Source organism: Hippopotamus amphibius, chromosome 3 (genome assembly GCF_030028045.1).
Source record: "Hippopotamus amphibius kiboko isolate mHipAmp2 chromosome 3, mHipAmp2.hap2, whole genome shotgun sequence".
In the NCBI taxonomy this organism is placed as follows: domain Eukaryota; kingdom Metazoa; phylum Chordata; class Mammalia; order Artiodactyla; family Hippopotamidae; genus Hippopotamus; species Hippopotamus amphibius.
The window spans coordinates 176,643,172-176,657,245 of NC_080188.1; the positions used below are offsets into that span (position 1 = coordinate 176,643,172).

A 14,074-nucleotide genomic window follows, 5' to 3' on the forward strand; every position below is an offset into this window, starting at 1 on the left:
ATGAGGATGTTCAATCGCTAAGATTTTTCCCTACTTTAAAACATCTTTGATTCACTTAGATTAGAAATTTTTTCTTCAAAAGACTGTCATTTTCTCTCTTTTTATTTAAGTGAACTTCAGTTGAATTACACCCTGTGGCAAATATTTAAAAAATTGTTCTTTTCTAGGATCTCATAACTGATTCAGTCTTTGGACTGAATCTCTCAGAAGGGTGGAGAAGAGAGAAACACTTACGAGCCAAACCTTCACATCTATTTCTTTCTCAAAATAACCTATGAAGTGGAAATTTTCTCCATTTTACAATGATGGAAACGAAGTCAAGTTACATGCTGCCGGCTACTGAGCAGATCAGGGCTGGAAGGCGGTAGGCCCCCCTCTCAGGTCTGGTATGATTTAAAAGTCCATGAATCTGGCATTGTGTGAGGAAAAAAAAAAAAGGTAGACATTTCATTTAACAGATGGAAAACCTGAGGTACAGAGAACCAGAGGACTTCCTCAATTTTGCAGTAAATCAGCATTTTGGGTGCCAGGAAAAAAACTTAAGTTTTTTGGAATAGAATGTAAACTCGGACTAGAGGACAGGGTACAAGAAAATATCCTTTTGTATGATAATTTTATTTCTATTTGATGTCAGCACTGAATTTTCAGTTTTTAAATGGTGAGATATAAAATAATTAAGGTTGTTGTGTTGACACATTTTTAAAATTAAATTCTAGTAATACACTTGGTGTTTTCTAGAGACTATCTCAGAATGAACACATTTTACACCCTAGAAAGCGATGAAACTATTTTTTCCAAACCATGCATCCCAGTCTCCCTAGCTCCCTGAGCTACTGCCTCACACATGTATGATATTTGGAGTATGATAGGGTTTAATCTTGAAGTTATTTTTTTTTTCTTACAAAAAGTAATTTTCTTATCTGGAAATAATTTGTAATACTACACAGTTCCATAGTTCCTCTTGCTTCAGGAAATAACTTTTCTTCCCTCTTAACTTCTCTTGTTTTGTGTTTTTTTAATCCACTGTGTTTGTGTTGGCTATTAGCCCACTGTTCCTTTTGGTGCATTTGGCCAGGTGCCAAATCAGAGTCAGCACTTAGCTTAGAAGTATCATTTTCCAACACACAGAATCGGAAGGAAAACCCCGCCTCTTACACCCACTACTAATTACCATAATACTACAAAACTGACTGGTTGCATCATGTGCTCATCACTTGTGAATGTCTGCTTTCCACAGCTCTCATTCCTGCAGAGAATGAGTTTGAGCCACGTGGAGAATATGCCTTTAAGCCATTCAAGTTCTCAAGGAGCACAGAGACCATCCTGGAAGCAATGGCTACTCTACTCAACAATAGTTATTTTGCTCTTACTTTGCTCCTTCAGCACACTAATCTTTACTTTTCTTCCACTCAAGGTAAGGAGACAGCAGTACCCAAGGCTGCTATGTATTATACTCCTGTTTTCTTTTGTAAGTCTACCTATTATCATTGTCACTCAGTATTGTTAGAGCTAGTTGGAAGAATGAGACGTGGGTACAGATAATGTAAGCATAATTCCAATTTTGTCATGGCAATATGGCTTTTGAGGCTTATCTAAGTGTTTAAAATGAAAGGTAGTAGAAAATGTTAAATGTTTAGCTGCAGAACTGAGTGAGATGGAATCACTTAATTGTCAGTCAGTTGACAGATACCTGTGGAGTACATTCTCCCTTTCTGGCACTCTGTTCTTGGCGGAATAAAAAGATGTAAAACATAACGCTTGCCCTCAAGGACTGGGATGGAAGCTACAGTCTTATTGAGGAAGAAGACATAAAAAGATAATAAAAGAATAAGGTAAGTGATGGATGGTTAGTGTGTATCTTTGAGGAGGGAAATGGCACTGAACTAGGAGTAAGAAGAGATGGATTCTGGTTCTAGGTCTCTCAATAACTAGCTGTATGCATTTGAAAGACATCTAATCTTTTTGGTCCTCAGTTTCTTCATCTGAAAAATGGTGGTAGGCAAATGGATTTGTTCATTATAATGTCCCTTCTAGCTATAAAATACAGTGATTAATAATTTATCTAAGGGTAGTATAGAACATAAATGCTTTAGGGGGTCAACAGGGGGCAATAACTCTGGGCTAGGTTGATAAGGGAAAGCTTCATGGAGGAAGGAGGAAGTACTTTCTTATTTGGGAAGCCCCTGATGCTTACCAGGAATTTCCCACTGAGCTCCAGTCCAAGTTGTGGGTCTAGTGAAGGGAATGGAGATACAGTAGATTCCTAACAGAGGTTTGACTGTTGACTACATAGCACTGACCAAAAAGAAAATAAGAAATGCTTTACTTAAGTTAGGATTTAGCCAATTCCTGGGTACACCTAAAGATTCTGAGCCTTGCAAAGAATAAGGTAGTACGTGTCCATCTCAGAAGGGGCTGTGATATGAAATCAGTGACTGCAGAAAAATTTTTCTAAGGGGGACTGGTCAGTTAAGAGTTCAAAGATATGGTTCTACTACTTAAGATATTTGAAAGCCATTGAGAAAAGATGCAGGAGGAAGCAGTGCATTGTAGTTGCTGATGTTAACTTAGGGCAAGTATAGCTTTGTCCAAGTTTTTACACTGTAGCCCATTAATTTGTATTTCACAACTGTACACAAGAGTGTGCAATAGAGGAATTTGTAATCACATCCCCACTGTCTCAGGGAATGTATCAAGCTGAACTCTGAACTTTCTGGAGCAGTGAAACTTTGAGCAGAAAAAAAGAATTGTCAGGAATTCTGAGTGTTTAGATTTTTGAAGAAGGGGAACAACTTAAATTTGGAAGTGCCTTTTCCTTCTCAAGACCTCATATCCTATTAGCCACATGACAGTGAAGCACAAAGGGCATGTTCTAGGTGTCATTGTTTCCTGTTTCCTACGTGTGTCTGGGGAACCAGTGCCTGGAAGAGAAGGGGAATGCTTTTCTCAAAGGCACTCAGCTGCTCTTGCGAAGAGAAGGAGGAGGGCTCATACTGCCAGAGGCATCTAGGATACACCTCTTGCCAGAATGAAACTTGATCCATCCCCTGTGTTCGAGCTTTGATCTTAGATTCTTTCTCCTCATGCAGCTTGTCAATGAAAGCTTCTGTCTCTAAAGAAATAGCCTGGAGTTTGTTCCAGATTTGGGAAAGTTTGAAAGGTTTCCAGGATATTGTCCTGACAGGATATCATGGAGGCTTAGTTCCCATGGGAAAAGTCAGTGACACGCTGACAGTGCAATGATATTAGCCCCTGTTTTCCACTTTCTACTTGCCTGTACTTCTCTTTCTCTATTGGCCACAGATTAGTATTTTTGGAAAAGAGGACTGAATGGTTGGTAGGTGATGAGTCATTATGAGGTAGCCACTTCCACCTCCTCATAATGCTCTAAGACCTTGGAGTTTACATTATTTTAGTCTCCACTCTGGTTTTTATACACAAAAGCCCACTTTCCAGCCTCTCTAAGCACTAATTCAAAAAGTGTTAGACAGGAAGATTGGCTCCTTTGGGACTAACAGAAATTTCCTTGAGAGAATTCTTTTTTTCTTTCCACCCCCTTCTTCCTTCAGAAGACATGTCACTGAAAGAATCAGTTATGAGCCCAAGGAGTTGGTCCACCCCTAGATCAAAATAACCTCACAGAAATTGTCTCTAAGAAACCAAAAGTCCCCAGCTTCAATGAGATGAAGGATACTTTCAAAAGGGAAAGTTGTGCTTGTACTTAAAAGCAGAGTAGATTCTATTTCCAAATGATGATCTGATTAGAGTTGGTCTGGAGAAATAATTAAGTTTATTTATTAACCCAACTATGTAAATCTGGGCTTAAATCAAAATGGGATTACAAGAGCAACAGATCTTTCTAAGCAAAAATGAATCAACTAAGCTAAAGTCACATATGCTTCTTTGTAAGTGGATACTTAGCCCTTCTAAACATCACCAGAATTAGAAATACAAACTGCTCCACAGAGTGGTAGGGGTGAGACTTTTGAGTCAGACAGGCTCTGTTTGGATCTTAGCCTGGCCTTTCGTCAGCTGCATGACCTTGGGCTGGTTACATAATCCTCCTTCTTCTCATTTCCTCATTTGCTAATGAGCGTGTCATTATGTCACAGAGTTGTGGTAACGATTAATGTGACACAACAGTGCCTGACCCACAGCTGGCTCTCAGTGGATGGTAGTGATTCATATTTACACCATTGTTATTAATGACTTGACAATGAAGATAATGTTAAAAAGACTTTTAACAAAATACGTATTCCTTATCTATTCCACTTCCTCAGCCAAAGACTATGCCTCACTGCCAAGCAGAGGATTTTGGTGATTAGACAGATTTTCATTTGTGGCAATAAATGACAGACTATCACAATGGTGGTTTCTGTAGTTCTAAACAGACATTAAAGCAGCCTACACTGCACTATTCAGGATTTCTGTTTTGGGCAATTAATTTGTCTGCAGCCTTAGGTTTCTCCACACGCTTTAAAAAAATATATATTTATATATATTTATTTATTTATTTATTTACTTTATTTATTTATATATTGGCTGTGTTGGGTCTTCGTTGCTGCACATGGGCTTTCTCTATTTGCAGCGAGCAGGGGCTACTCTTTGTTGTGGTGTGTGGGTTTCTCATTGTGGTGGCCTCTTTTGTTGTGCAGCACAGGCTCTAGGTGCTTGAGCTCAGTAGTTGCTATACACGGGCTCAGTAACTGTGGCTCATGGGCTCTAGAATGCAGGTTCAGTAGTTGTGGCGCACGGGCTTAGTTACTCCATAGCATGTGGGATCTTCCTGGCCCAGGGACTGAACCTGTGTCCCTGCATTGGCAGGCGGATTCTTAACCACTGCGCCACCAGGGAAGTCCCACTCCCCACACACTTTATGCATGAGAATAGACAACATAGATGTTATCTGTGGCACATATTCTGGCACTCTTTTATGTTTAGATTGTTACCCGAATGCTTCATGTGTTTAATTATGTCTTTCTAGAAAGATGATGAACTTTTTAAGAGGCAAGTACCATAGCTGACATTAGTTTCTCTTGCTTACAATGCTAGAATAATGTCGGGAATGTAGATGCTTAAAGTTTTGCTTAATTTTTCATTATAATCAGCATCACTATCGAAACACTAATATTTAATAAGCAGGACAAGACAGAATATCTGGGCAAAATCCTTTATCAGATTTACCTCATTTAAACCCATAAACAACCTCCGTGGGCTAGGTGCTGCTAGTTCTCCCATTTTATAAATGAGAAAATTGAAGTCAAGGAATTCCCTAACACATGCCTATCATGAGTTAAACTAAATTGAATTTTAACATCTCTTCTAAGAAATCCCAAAGTGAGGATGAAATAGTTGCAAGAATAAAAACAACTGTAGGAATCCAGTGATTTATCTCCTGGAATAGTGACTTCCCAACGTTTTTGACTGCACTTCTCTAGCAGCAAAATGTTTCTGAGTAAAATCCCAATATATATGGTAATTTATTGTAACTTTTATACAAGTTCTAATACTCTGTATATTAAAAAGATACATAATAGAAATTTATAAGGATGAACCAAATAATATGCTTAATGTAGTTTATTCACAGTGCAAAACCATTTTGCTTTTACCAAAATCTTCTATTTATATAATATGTGACTATATAATACAAACATTTCTAAAATAATTGAAATAATATTTTAGTAATTTGATAAATGTGTTTCTTTCATTAATCTTAGTTTAACACTTTTTTTTTTTTTTTTTTTTACATGCCGATACCACCAAAATGGTTTTATTTTTGACAATGACAACATGCACAATGCAATTATATCATTACTTCATTTGGTTTCCTTAAATATTACTTAAGTATGCATTAAAAATGTTTACATTTAAGAAATGTAACACATTAAAAGTCCTCTGTAAACATAACTCCTTAACGTATGTTCCTGCTTTCATACATAAATAACATAATCTACAAAGTCATAAATAAAACCATTAACTCTTATGACCTAAAAGTATATACAAATTTTGGAGCTTGACAAGACTGTTCTCTTTCTGATTTTACATAAATAACAACATGCAGTATTTGCAATGTTTTTTAATCAAATAGATGACTTATAATCAAAACTTTTACTGTCTCCCAACCAGTTCTCCCTATAACAGACCTTCAGCGCACTTGGTAAAGATGCCACGCATTCAAAAAGCCAAAGTGGTCAAAGGACTAGATTTTTAAAATAGAACAGAAGGTTGCCATTAAATATAACTAAGCCTTATTAAAGTCACTTAGATTTGTCTGAAGAACAAAAAATGCTACCATAGAGTATATGCTTATACTATCTCTCTTTTTTTTAAAATTTTTGGCTATATCCTGCAGCATGTGGGATCTTAGTTCCCTGACCAGGGATCAAACCCACACTCCCTGCATTGGAAAGCAGCGTCTTAACCACTGGACCGGACTGCTGGGGAAGTTCCTATACTATCATTTAAATGAAGGTTAACAAAGTCTTAAAAAATCAGATTAAATTCGTATTAGTCTTGGGAAAAATATTCCACTGAGATTCTGTTATAGGAACAGAATCCATGCTATGCTGTTTTCTAAAATTTATTTTGAACCATCACTTTGATTAGTTAAAACTTTCAAGGTAAAAATAATGACACACAAAAATGATCTTAGAAAGGCATATTTAGAATTCCTGATACTGAACACTTCATTATTTAGTGTTTGTTTAATGACTGGAAATCTTTATTCCTTCAGAAAATAATATCATTATTTGTTGAATGACACTATCCAGTTAGTGATATGCTAGATAACCACTCGAGGTATATTAAGTAAGCACTCAAATTATTTTCATGCAACAAAAGTAAAAAAGATTTTTCATGTTGGAATTTTCATTATGCGTTATTTTTTTAAGGCAGTGATGTACAGAGTATAAAACTTAGTAAGAAAGACATTCTCAATTAATATTCTCACTAAATTTAAATGATTCAAATGATAAATAATACTAAGCTAAGCACTGTCATTACTTTTAAAATCGAAGTTTCTCAAAGTTTTATTTTTCAATCAATACAAGTATGATCTGGTTCACACTATTAACTGACAGTCAAACTTTATGTTTAAAAAAACAATATTCTTTGTTAAAGAGCAGTTTACAACGAATGTTTTTTCATGCTCTTATAAAAAACAAGATTCTTATATGCATAATGAATCTAAATTAAAATCCACAAACGGCAGCTGAGATTTTGTCAACTTTCAGCCTAATACAACATAAACCCACAATTATTTTGCATAAACAATTCAAAATTAAAGTTTATAATGGAAATGTCAATAAGTCTAACTACAACATTACTACTGATGGGTTCCACCATACTTCAGCCAGGCAACAGCAGATGTGCACATCTGATAGACAGACTGCTTAGAACATTAAAGCCATCAGAGCTATAAATAAGGAATACATAAATATGAACACAGCAATGCCAAAGCATTAGAGCTGTTAAAAAAAAAAAAATAAGATGTGGTGTAAACACAATTGATAGTTTTCTCTGTAAGCCACTTTCCACTGATTTATAAAGCTATTGTTTTATAATTCTTTTAAAAAGGACAATGTTTCCACATTGCTACATGCAGTGATTTCATTGTACATTCTTGACTACAATGCGATTGATCTTCAATCCTCTTGCAGAGCTTGACATATCTCATCAGGATTTCTTCAGAAAGTCAACTTGTCATATTTTCAGCAGCCTTTAATGCTTCAGTAGCCTTGCGAAGTTCCTTAATAACTGATGATAAAGCTTCGGGGTTAATTCCTTGTTCACAGAGCCGTACACATATAGACAGAGTTTCCATATCTAATCCAGTATTCAAAATTCTTGAAATCTCAAGCAGAACGTCCATGGTTTCCCTCACCGCATTCAGATTCGCCGCCAGCGCAGCCCCGGCGCAGCTGCTGCTCGCCATGGCGGAGGCCGAGGGAGGCGGGCGACGGCCTGACCCGGAACTCAGTTTAACACTTTTTAATTCAATAATTTGAAAGTTATAGTCTAGTTTAATTTACCTTACCTTGACTCATGGTTTTGACTCTCATAACTGAAAAGTTACCTCATGAAGAAATATAGATCAAAATGGAAGAATGCATTTTTGAGTGTGCTTACCATGTTGTCACACTAAATTTTAAATCCATCGTTCAATAGTGCAAAGTTCTTTTTTCTTAAAATAGTACTGCCCATCATTCCATTCATGATTTTTCTTCCTTCCTTAGACAACTTAAATTCCATGGTCTATAATTAAAGTCCTTACCAAGGTGGCCTTTCCTTCTTAGTCTCCTTTGTGGATTCTTATTGCCTGACCTCTAAATACTGCAGTGTCCTGGTACTCCTTTCTGTCTATACCCACGGACTTGATGGTCTTATACAGTCTCATATCTTAAAGCACCACACGAAAGCTGAAGAATCCTAAATTTATATGATCAGAACTCCTTAAATTCCACCCTTATAGATCCAACTGCCTTCTTGATACTCCTCCAAAAATGAACTCATGATTCTCCCCCCCCCAATTTACTCCTCTTAAATCTTGCTCTTTTCAATGAATAACAGTTTTATCTTTCTAATTACTCATGCCCAAAACCTTGGTGTCATCTTTGTCTCATTTTCTTATCCATATCCATGTCAGGAACTCCTGCTGGCTCAGTTTCCAATCACTTAACACCATCTCCACGGCTAGCACCTTGGTCAGAGACACCACGCTCTCTTGCCTGGATGATTACACTGATCTCTTAGCTTGTCTCACTGCTTTCGCTCTTGCCGCCCTTTAATGTGTTCCTAGCATAGCAGCCAGAGAAATCCTATAAAAGAAAAAGTGACATGATGTTTAAGCTCAAAAAGTCTCTTAAGCATTTTGCTACAAGGAAACCAATGAACTTTACATGGGACAAAAAAATGTGGGTATACCTTATCTTACTACTGAGCATCTTAAAGCCTTTAATATTTAAATATCTATAAAATCAACCACACTGATGGCTTCCTGTAACATGTGGTATATTGCAACAGTTTGAAACTGAGATCTCCTCAGGGTATTTCAGTTACTGTATATGGTACATGAGTGAATATTAAATAGAGGTGACATTATCAATCTGAAATGTAAATATGTATATAGCTTAATTTGTTATTTAAAATAAAAACAAATGGAAATTCTATTATATTCTTCTCAAATGCCAATGGATCATTTTGTGCAGTCACTGGGATTCAGAGACTATTATTTATAGAAAATTTCTGTAGCCCAAGAGAAGAGTCCAGGATCAAACAGTTGTACTGTGGGTAGAGATTAGGTGGATAAAAGTTCTTAACCTTTTCCTAGAAGACCCAAAAGGTAGCTGGATAATGCAAGGTAAAGGAAGGAGTCATCCACCTGTAAGGAAAGCTGAGAGATCCAAAACAAGGTAGAGGGAGGGATTTTTTTTTTTTTTTTTTTTTTAATGCGGCTAGGGAAAAGAAGTCTGCTTCAGGAATCAGAGGCTCTAAAGAAATCAGTCAAGAGAGTTGTGACACTGTCATCATCCTGACCAATTCTTCTTCTTTCCCTACAGACTGCCAATGGGCCCTGTGTAGCGAAGTTTGGTGAGTAACCTATCTTATATGCCACCTTTTTACTTTTCTTAGTATTTGATGCAAAACGCAAGCTCCAGTGTTCAGAAAGCATGCATTCTATTTTAGTCATCCTTCAGCTATTTATAACTGCTTATCACGTGCCAAGCAGTTGTCCAGGAGCTGAGGCTTCAGAGGTGAAGCAGACGGACAAGCCCCTGCCCCGATGAAGGCTACATTCAAGGTCACACCTCTGGGCAGGGATGCACAGCACTCCTATACGTCTGGGGATCTGAGATCCGGGAATCTACTTTTCATTCTGTGTTTTAATAGGCACAAGTTTCAGATTTCTACAACCTCTTCCTGTGACAAACTCAAAGTTCTTCTCACATTTCACATATTGCTAGTGTCCAGGAGAGTGAGTGTAGGGTGCAATTTTTGTTTCCAAGTGTATGGATGAGAAATGAGAGTTAGGGGAATGGTCACTTCTCTGCTCCTTTCTCCTCTCCTCTTAGCTCCTGAGTCTCTTTCCTTTATAGTGACCTGGTACTTGCTTAGAAAACGCAGTAAAGTTTACAGTTGCACTGAGCCTTCGGGTATTTTTTTTAGAACATATACAAAATTGAAAGTAAATACAACCAGTTGTTTACTGGTTTAAGGTCAAATACCCATTTTCAGCTGAGAGCAGAACATTTCTAGAGTTAACTTCAACCCCTGTTTTCCTATACAGTGCAAACGGCCAGGCTTCCTTGGCTTGTGGGAATTAGGGAGTCTCTTTTTACTTGTCTCTGCCTTTGTGATTTGATTTGATATTCTAGTGAATGGAATGAAACTCCTCATAATATGTTGAAACTCCCTCTTGATGTGATAAAAGTTGAGAACTTCAAGTGATGCTAAGATGGTCTTTAAGTGCCTCCCATTAGAGAATTAAATATGAGAACCAGTGACACTTCTTGGTGACTTGCCTATTGCCAATTACATAGTCAAGCAAGAAGGGATTTACTGGGCTGTGGGCTCACTGGAGATACAGGGAGACTTTGCTTCTTGCTTTAATGATCTCTTCATTCTCCTTCAGAATATACCCTCAGAGCCTTATTTCTGTCATTTATATATAAATAAGAATTTGTCAATGTGTTATCCCTTCTAGGGTATTTTTTAATCACGGTTTCTTTCTAATTATGTGACAGAGGCTTTCCCCCCATAAGAAAAATTATGGAGAATTAGAGAACAGGCCAGATAAGTATTTTGGGAAGTAAAAGCACATCTTGGAATTCTGAAATCATACCTCTGGGTAAAAACAATTAATATTAGAATATGTAAATTCCATATATACTTATGAAAATAAGTAAGTCTTGACCCTTTCCCCATCCCCTGTGACAGCAATAAACTAGGAGTACTTATATTTAAACAGTCAAATAATTTTCATGTATAAACTCATTAATTTACCAGTAGCTATTTTTGGAGGGTTTGGATAATGAAATCCCAAGTGGATCTTTTTTTAAAAATTATTTATTTATTTATTTATTTATTTATTTATTTAATGGCTGTGTTGGGTCTTTTTTGCTGTGCACGGGCTTTCTTTAGTTGCGGTGAGTGGGGGCTACTCTTCGTTGTGGTGCGTAGGTTCCTCATTGCAGTGGTTTCTCTTGTTGCGAAGCCCGGGCTCTAGGTGTGTGGGCTTCAGTAGTTGCAGCACATGGGCTCAATAGTTGTGGCTCACGGCTCTAAAGTGCAGGCTCAATAGTTGTGGCGCATGGGCTTAGCTGCTCCGCGGCATGTGGCATCTTCCTGGAGCAGGGATCGAACCCATGTCCTCTGCATTGGCAGGTGGATATTTAACCACTGCACCACCTAGGAAGCCCCCAAGTGGATCTTGGATGATATATACCCCTAAACTGAAGCATCGTAATTTAGACCCAGTGCACCTAATTCAGGAACACAGATGTATCCTTCAATCAAGAAGTATTTATTGAGGACATACTGGGTACCAGGAATTCTTTTTGGTGCTGAAGATATAGCAATGGACAAAATAGAGAAGTACTTGTTCTCAAAGGCGTTATATTCAAATGGGTATAAGACAATAAACAAATTAACAATTTATAATAGGCTAGACGGTGACACCTATGAAGAAAACTAAAACAGGGTAAAGGGAGAGAGACAGGAGAGCACTAAGTATTTTACACAGATTGATGTGAAGGTCTCATTGATACAGCGACATAGAGTAAATAGTATTTACACAGAGAAACATGACTATGCATCCTGCACTGCCGACTCTGGTCATCACCATCCTGGTGTGATTCCTCTCTTCCTTCCTCCTTTCTTTCCTTTCACAAATATCTATTGAAAAGAGATGCAGTGCCACCTAAAACTTAACCTGTTTCTGTATTTCATATTTATTTCCTTAGAGCTCCCCAAGCAAGGGATATACTGGGGAGCTATAATTTCTCTAAAACAAAGAGTAGGTAGATACTTAAAGCTGTAGTTGGAGAAAACTAGTATAGACCAGGTAAGGAAACAACCTGTAAGTAGGAAAGAACTATAATCAGGAAGAGGATGAAATAAATAACTATGCTTTCCTTTTTCTTTTTTCCTCTCTCCCCCTCTCTCTTGTAAATGTCTTATAGGACCATTACCTTCGAAATGGCAAATGCCCTCTCCTGAGCCTTCTTGTGTGAATAAGACAGCTGACTGGCGGCTGAAGATACTTCAGAATGGCTTGTATTTAATTTACGGCCAAGTGGCTCCCAATACAGCCTACAAGGGGCGAGCTCCATTTGCGGTGCTGCTACGTAAGAACGAAGACCCCATACAAGCTCTAACGAACAACTCTACAATCCAGAATGTAGGCGGGGCTTATGAATTCCATGCTGGAGATGTAATAGACTTGATATTCAATGCTGAACATCAGGTTCTAAAAAATAACACATACTGGGGGATCTTTTTGCTAGCAAATCCCCAATTCACCTCCTAGAGACTCGATTTGGTCTCATCCGTCCTCATCAGCACATGCAGAGATGCCAGTGGGTAGGATGGAGGAGGAAGATTTTCAATGCCTACAGTTCAGCTGTGTATACAAATCAGCACAAACAGAACTCCTCTGCATGTGGATTTTCATTTCTCATGCCTCTCCGAATAAGACTCAGAGGAAGGACCAACGACATCTGGTTACCCTTGACGTTAGGTCAGCACAGATGCTTTACTAGTTCACGATAAAATGAATGTGGGTGGCTAGAGGACAGAATCTTCTCAAAGTGTCTTTGTCTAATCCTTGAATCTCTGGGTGGAAAAATGTAGTCTTATCCCCACAGGAGCCTTATCTGGTATGCAAAAAAGATCCAGGACAGTAGCCTGGCCTCGTTCTCATATTCTTGGACCGTGGATTGCTTGACTTCATTCTTCCCTTATTCCCATCATCTTCTGAGACCCTCCTAATAAAAAGTGGTCAGATTTGGAGGGTGGCCATAGATATCCCAGCAACACCCCACTTTAGATTTGATGGCATTAGACAATAGAGAATACGCTTGAGAACTATTGGGACAGAGGCACAGGTGGCATTGGGATGGAACGCACTTTATTCGAGAATTGTCCTTGATTTCATCATACTCAGGGTACTTTATAAAACCAGCTGGTCAGAAGGGTCATTATGAACCTTCACATAGGGCTTCATGAGAACTTGTTTGTGTAGGTGTCTAAACATTGTCGATGGTAAAGAAAGAGTAATCGTCAATAATCATAAATTTACCCCAGAAATTGATATTACCAATACTGTATTGTCATGTAATGATTTCATATTTTTAGCTAGCTCTGCACAGTTTGCAAAGTGCTTTCCTATATCACATGGCAATTCTATGAAGTTTATGCAGCAGGTATTTTTGGCACAATTTTAACAGTGAGAATATGGAGGCACATGGAACATAGGTAACTTGCTTCAATGCACAGAACTAGTGGTTAACAAGGGGCTCTGAGCCTCCCACTGTATCACACTGTCTTAGCTTTAGGGTTGGTATTTCTGCTATCACGTTAGAAGTCTATAAAGTTTAGCAGATTTGATTTTTCAGGAGGTATATTCCCTTTTAGCCCAAGGGACATAGAGGGAAGCTACACCAATTCTTTCCTTTCTCAGCAAACTTCCTTTCCTTGCCTGGAGCGGGGAGCACAGGGTGTTGTTCAGGACTGAGTTCAACCAAATCCCCTTCCTCACTTTGAAGAGCTTGTCTTGGTCAAATGTGTTAACTGCTACAAAGAATGAATAGCACTCAGTTCAATGATAGTCTGCTAAAGTTTTGGACTCTGAGAAATTAGCTGCTTACGGGTTCTTGTTGAAAGGTTTGTAATGTGATTACATGATAACCCCATTTAAAATATTTATGGATATTTGTAAAAAGCTATATTGTTAATAGTATAACTGTATGAAGCTAACTTAAAAATATTTGTATTGTGTGCAAGAAAAACTGCTTGGGAACAGACTAAGCCTAAGGCCAAGGTGCTTCTTAGTAATTTTTTTTTTTTAAGACATCTG

The 14,074-nt window shown here is 37.8% G+C and overlaps 2 protein-coding genes across 2 annotated transcripts; one reads left to right on the forward strand and one right to left on the reverse strand.

Moving 5' to 3' along the window:
* The first annotated feature begins 1,201 nt into the window (after positions 1 to 1,201).
* TNFSF18 (TNF superfamily member 18) lies at positions 1,202 to 13,558 on the forward strand. Its single transcript, XM_057725502.1, has 3 exons — positions 1,202 to 1,414; positions 9,558 to 9,588; positions 12,180 to 13,558. Exons 1-3 carry the CDS (start codon positions 1,202 to 1,204, stop codon positions 12,524 to 12,526), a joined length of 591 nt encoding a protein of 196 aa, XP_057581485.1. The 3' UTR covers positions 12,527 to 13,558.
* On the reverse strand, positions 5,752 to 7,948 carry LOC130847854 (mitotic-spindle organizing protein 1-like). The gene has a single exon (XM_057725504.1). It carries the CDS (start codon positions 7,931 to 7,933, stop codon positions 7,694 to 7,696), a length of 240 nt encoding a protein of 79 aa, XP_057581487.1. The 5' UTR covers positions 7,934 to 7,948; the 3' UTR covers positions 5,752 to 7,693.
* Positions 13,559 to 14,074: the final 516 nt, after the last annotated feature.

Excerpts from the sequence above, each read along its gene's own strand:
- TNFSF18 (XM_057725502.1), top strand. The coding sequence starts at position 1,202 with ATGTGCTCATCACTTGTGAATGTCTGCTTTCCACAGCTCTCATTCCTG. Across the intron at positions 1,415-9,557 it reads TTACTTTTCTTCCACTCAAG|ACTGCCAATGGGCCCTGTGT; the intron begins GTAAGGAGACAG and ends CTTTCCCTACAG. Across the intron at positions 9,589-12,179 it reads GCCCTGTGTAGCGAAGTTTG|GACCATTACCTTCGAAATGG; the intron begins GTGAGTAACCTA and ends AATGTCTTATAG.
- LOC130847854 (XM_057725504.1), bottom strand. The coding sequence starts at position 7,933 with ATGGCGAGCAGCAGCTGCGCCGGGGCTGCGCTGGCGGCGAATCTGAAT.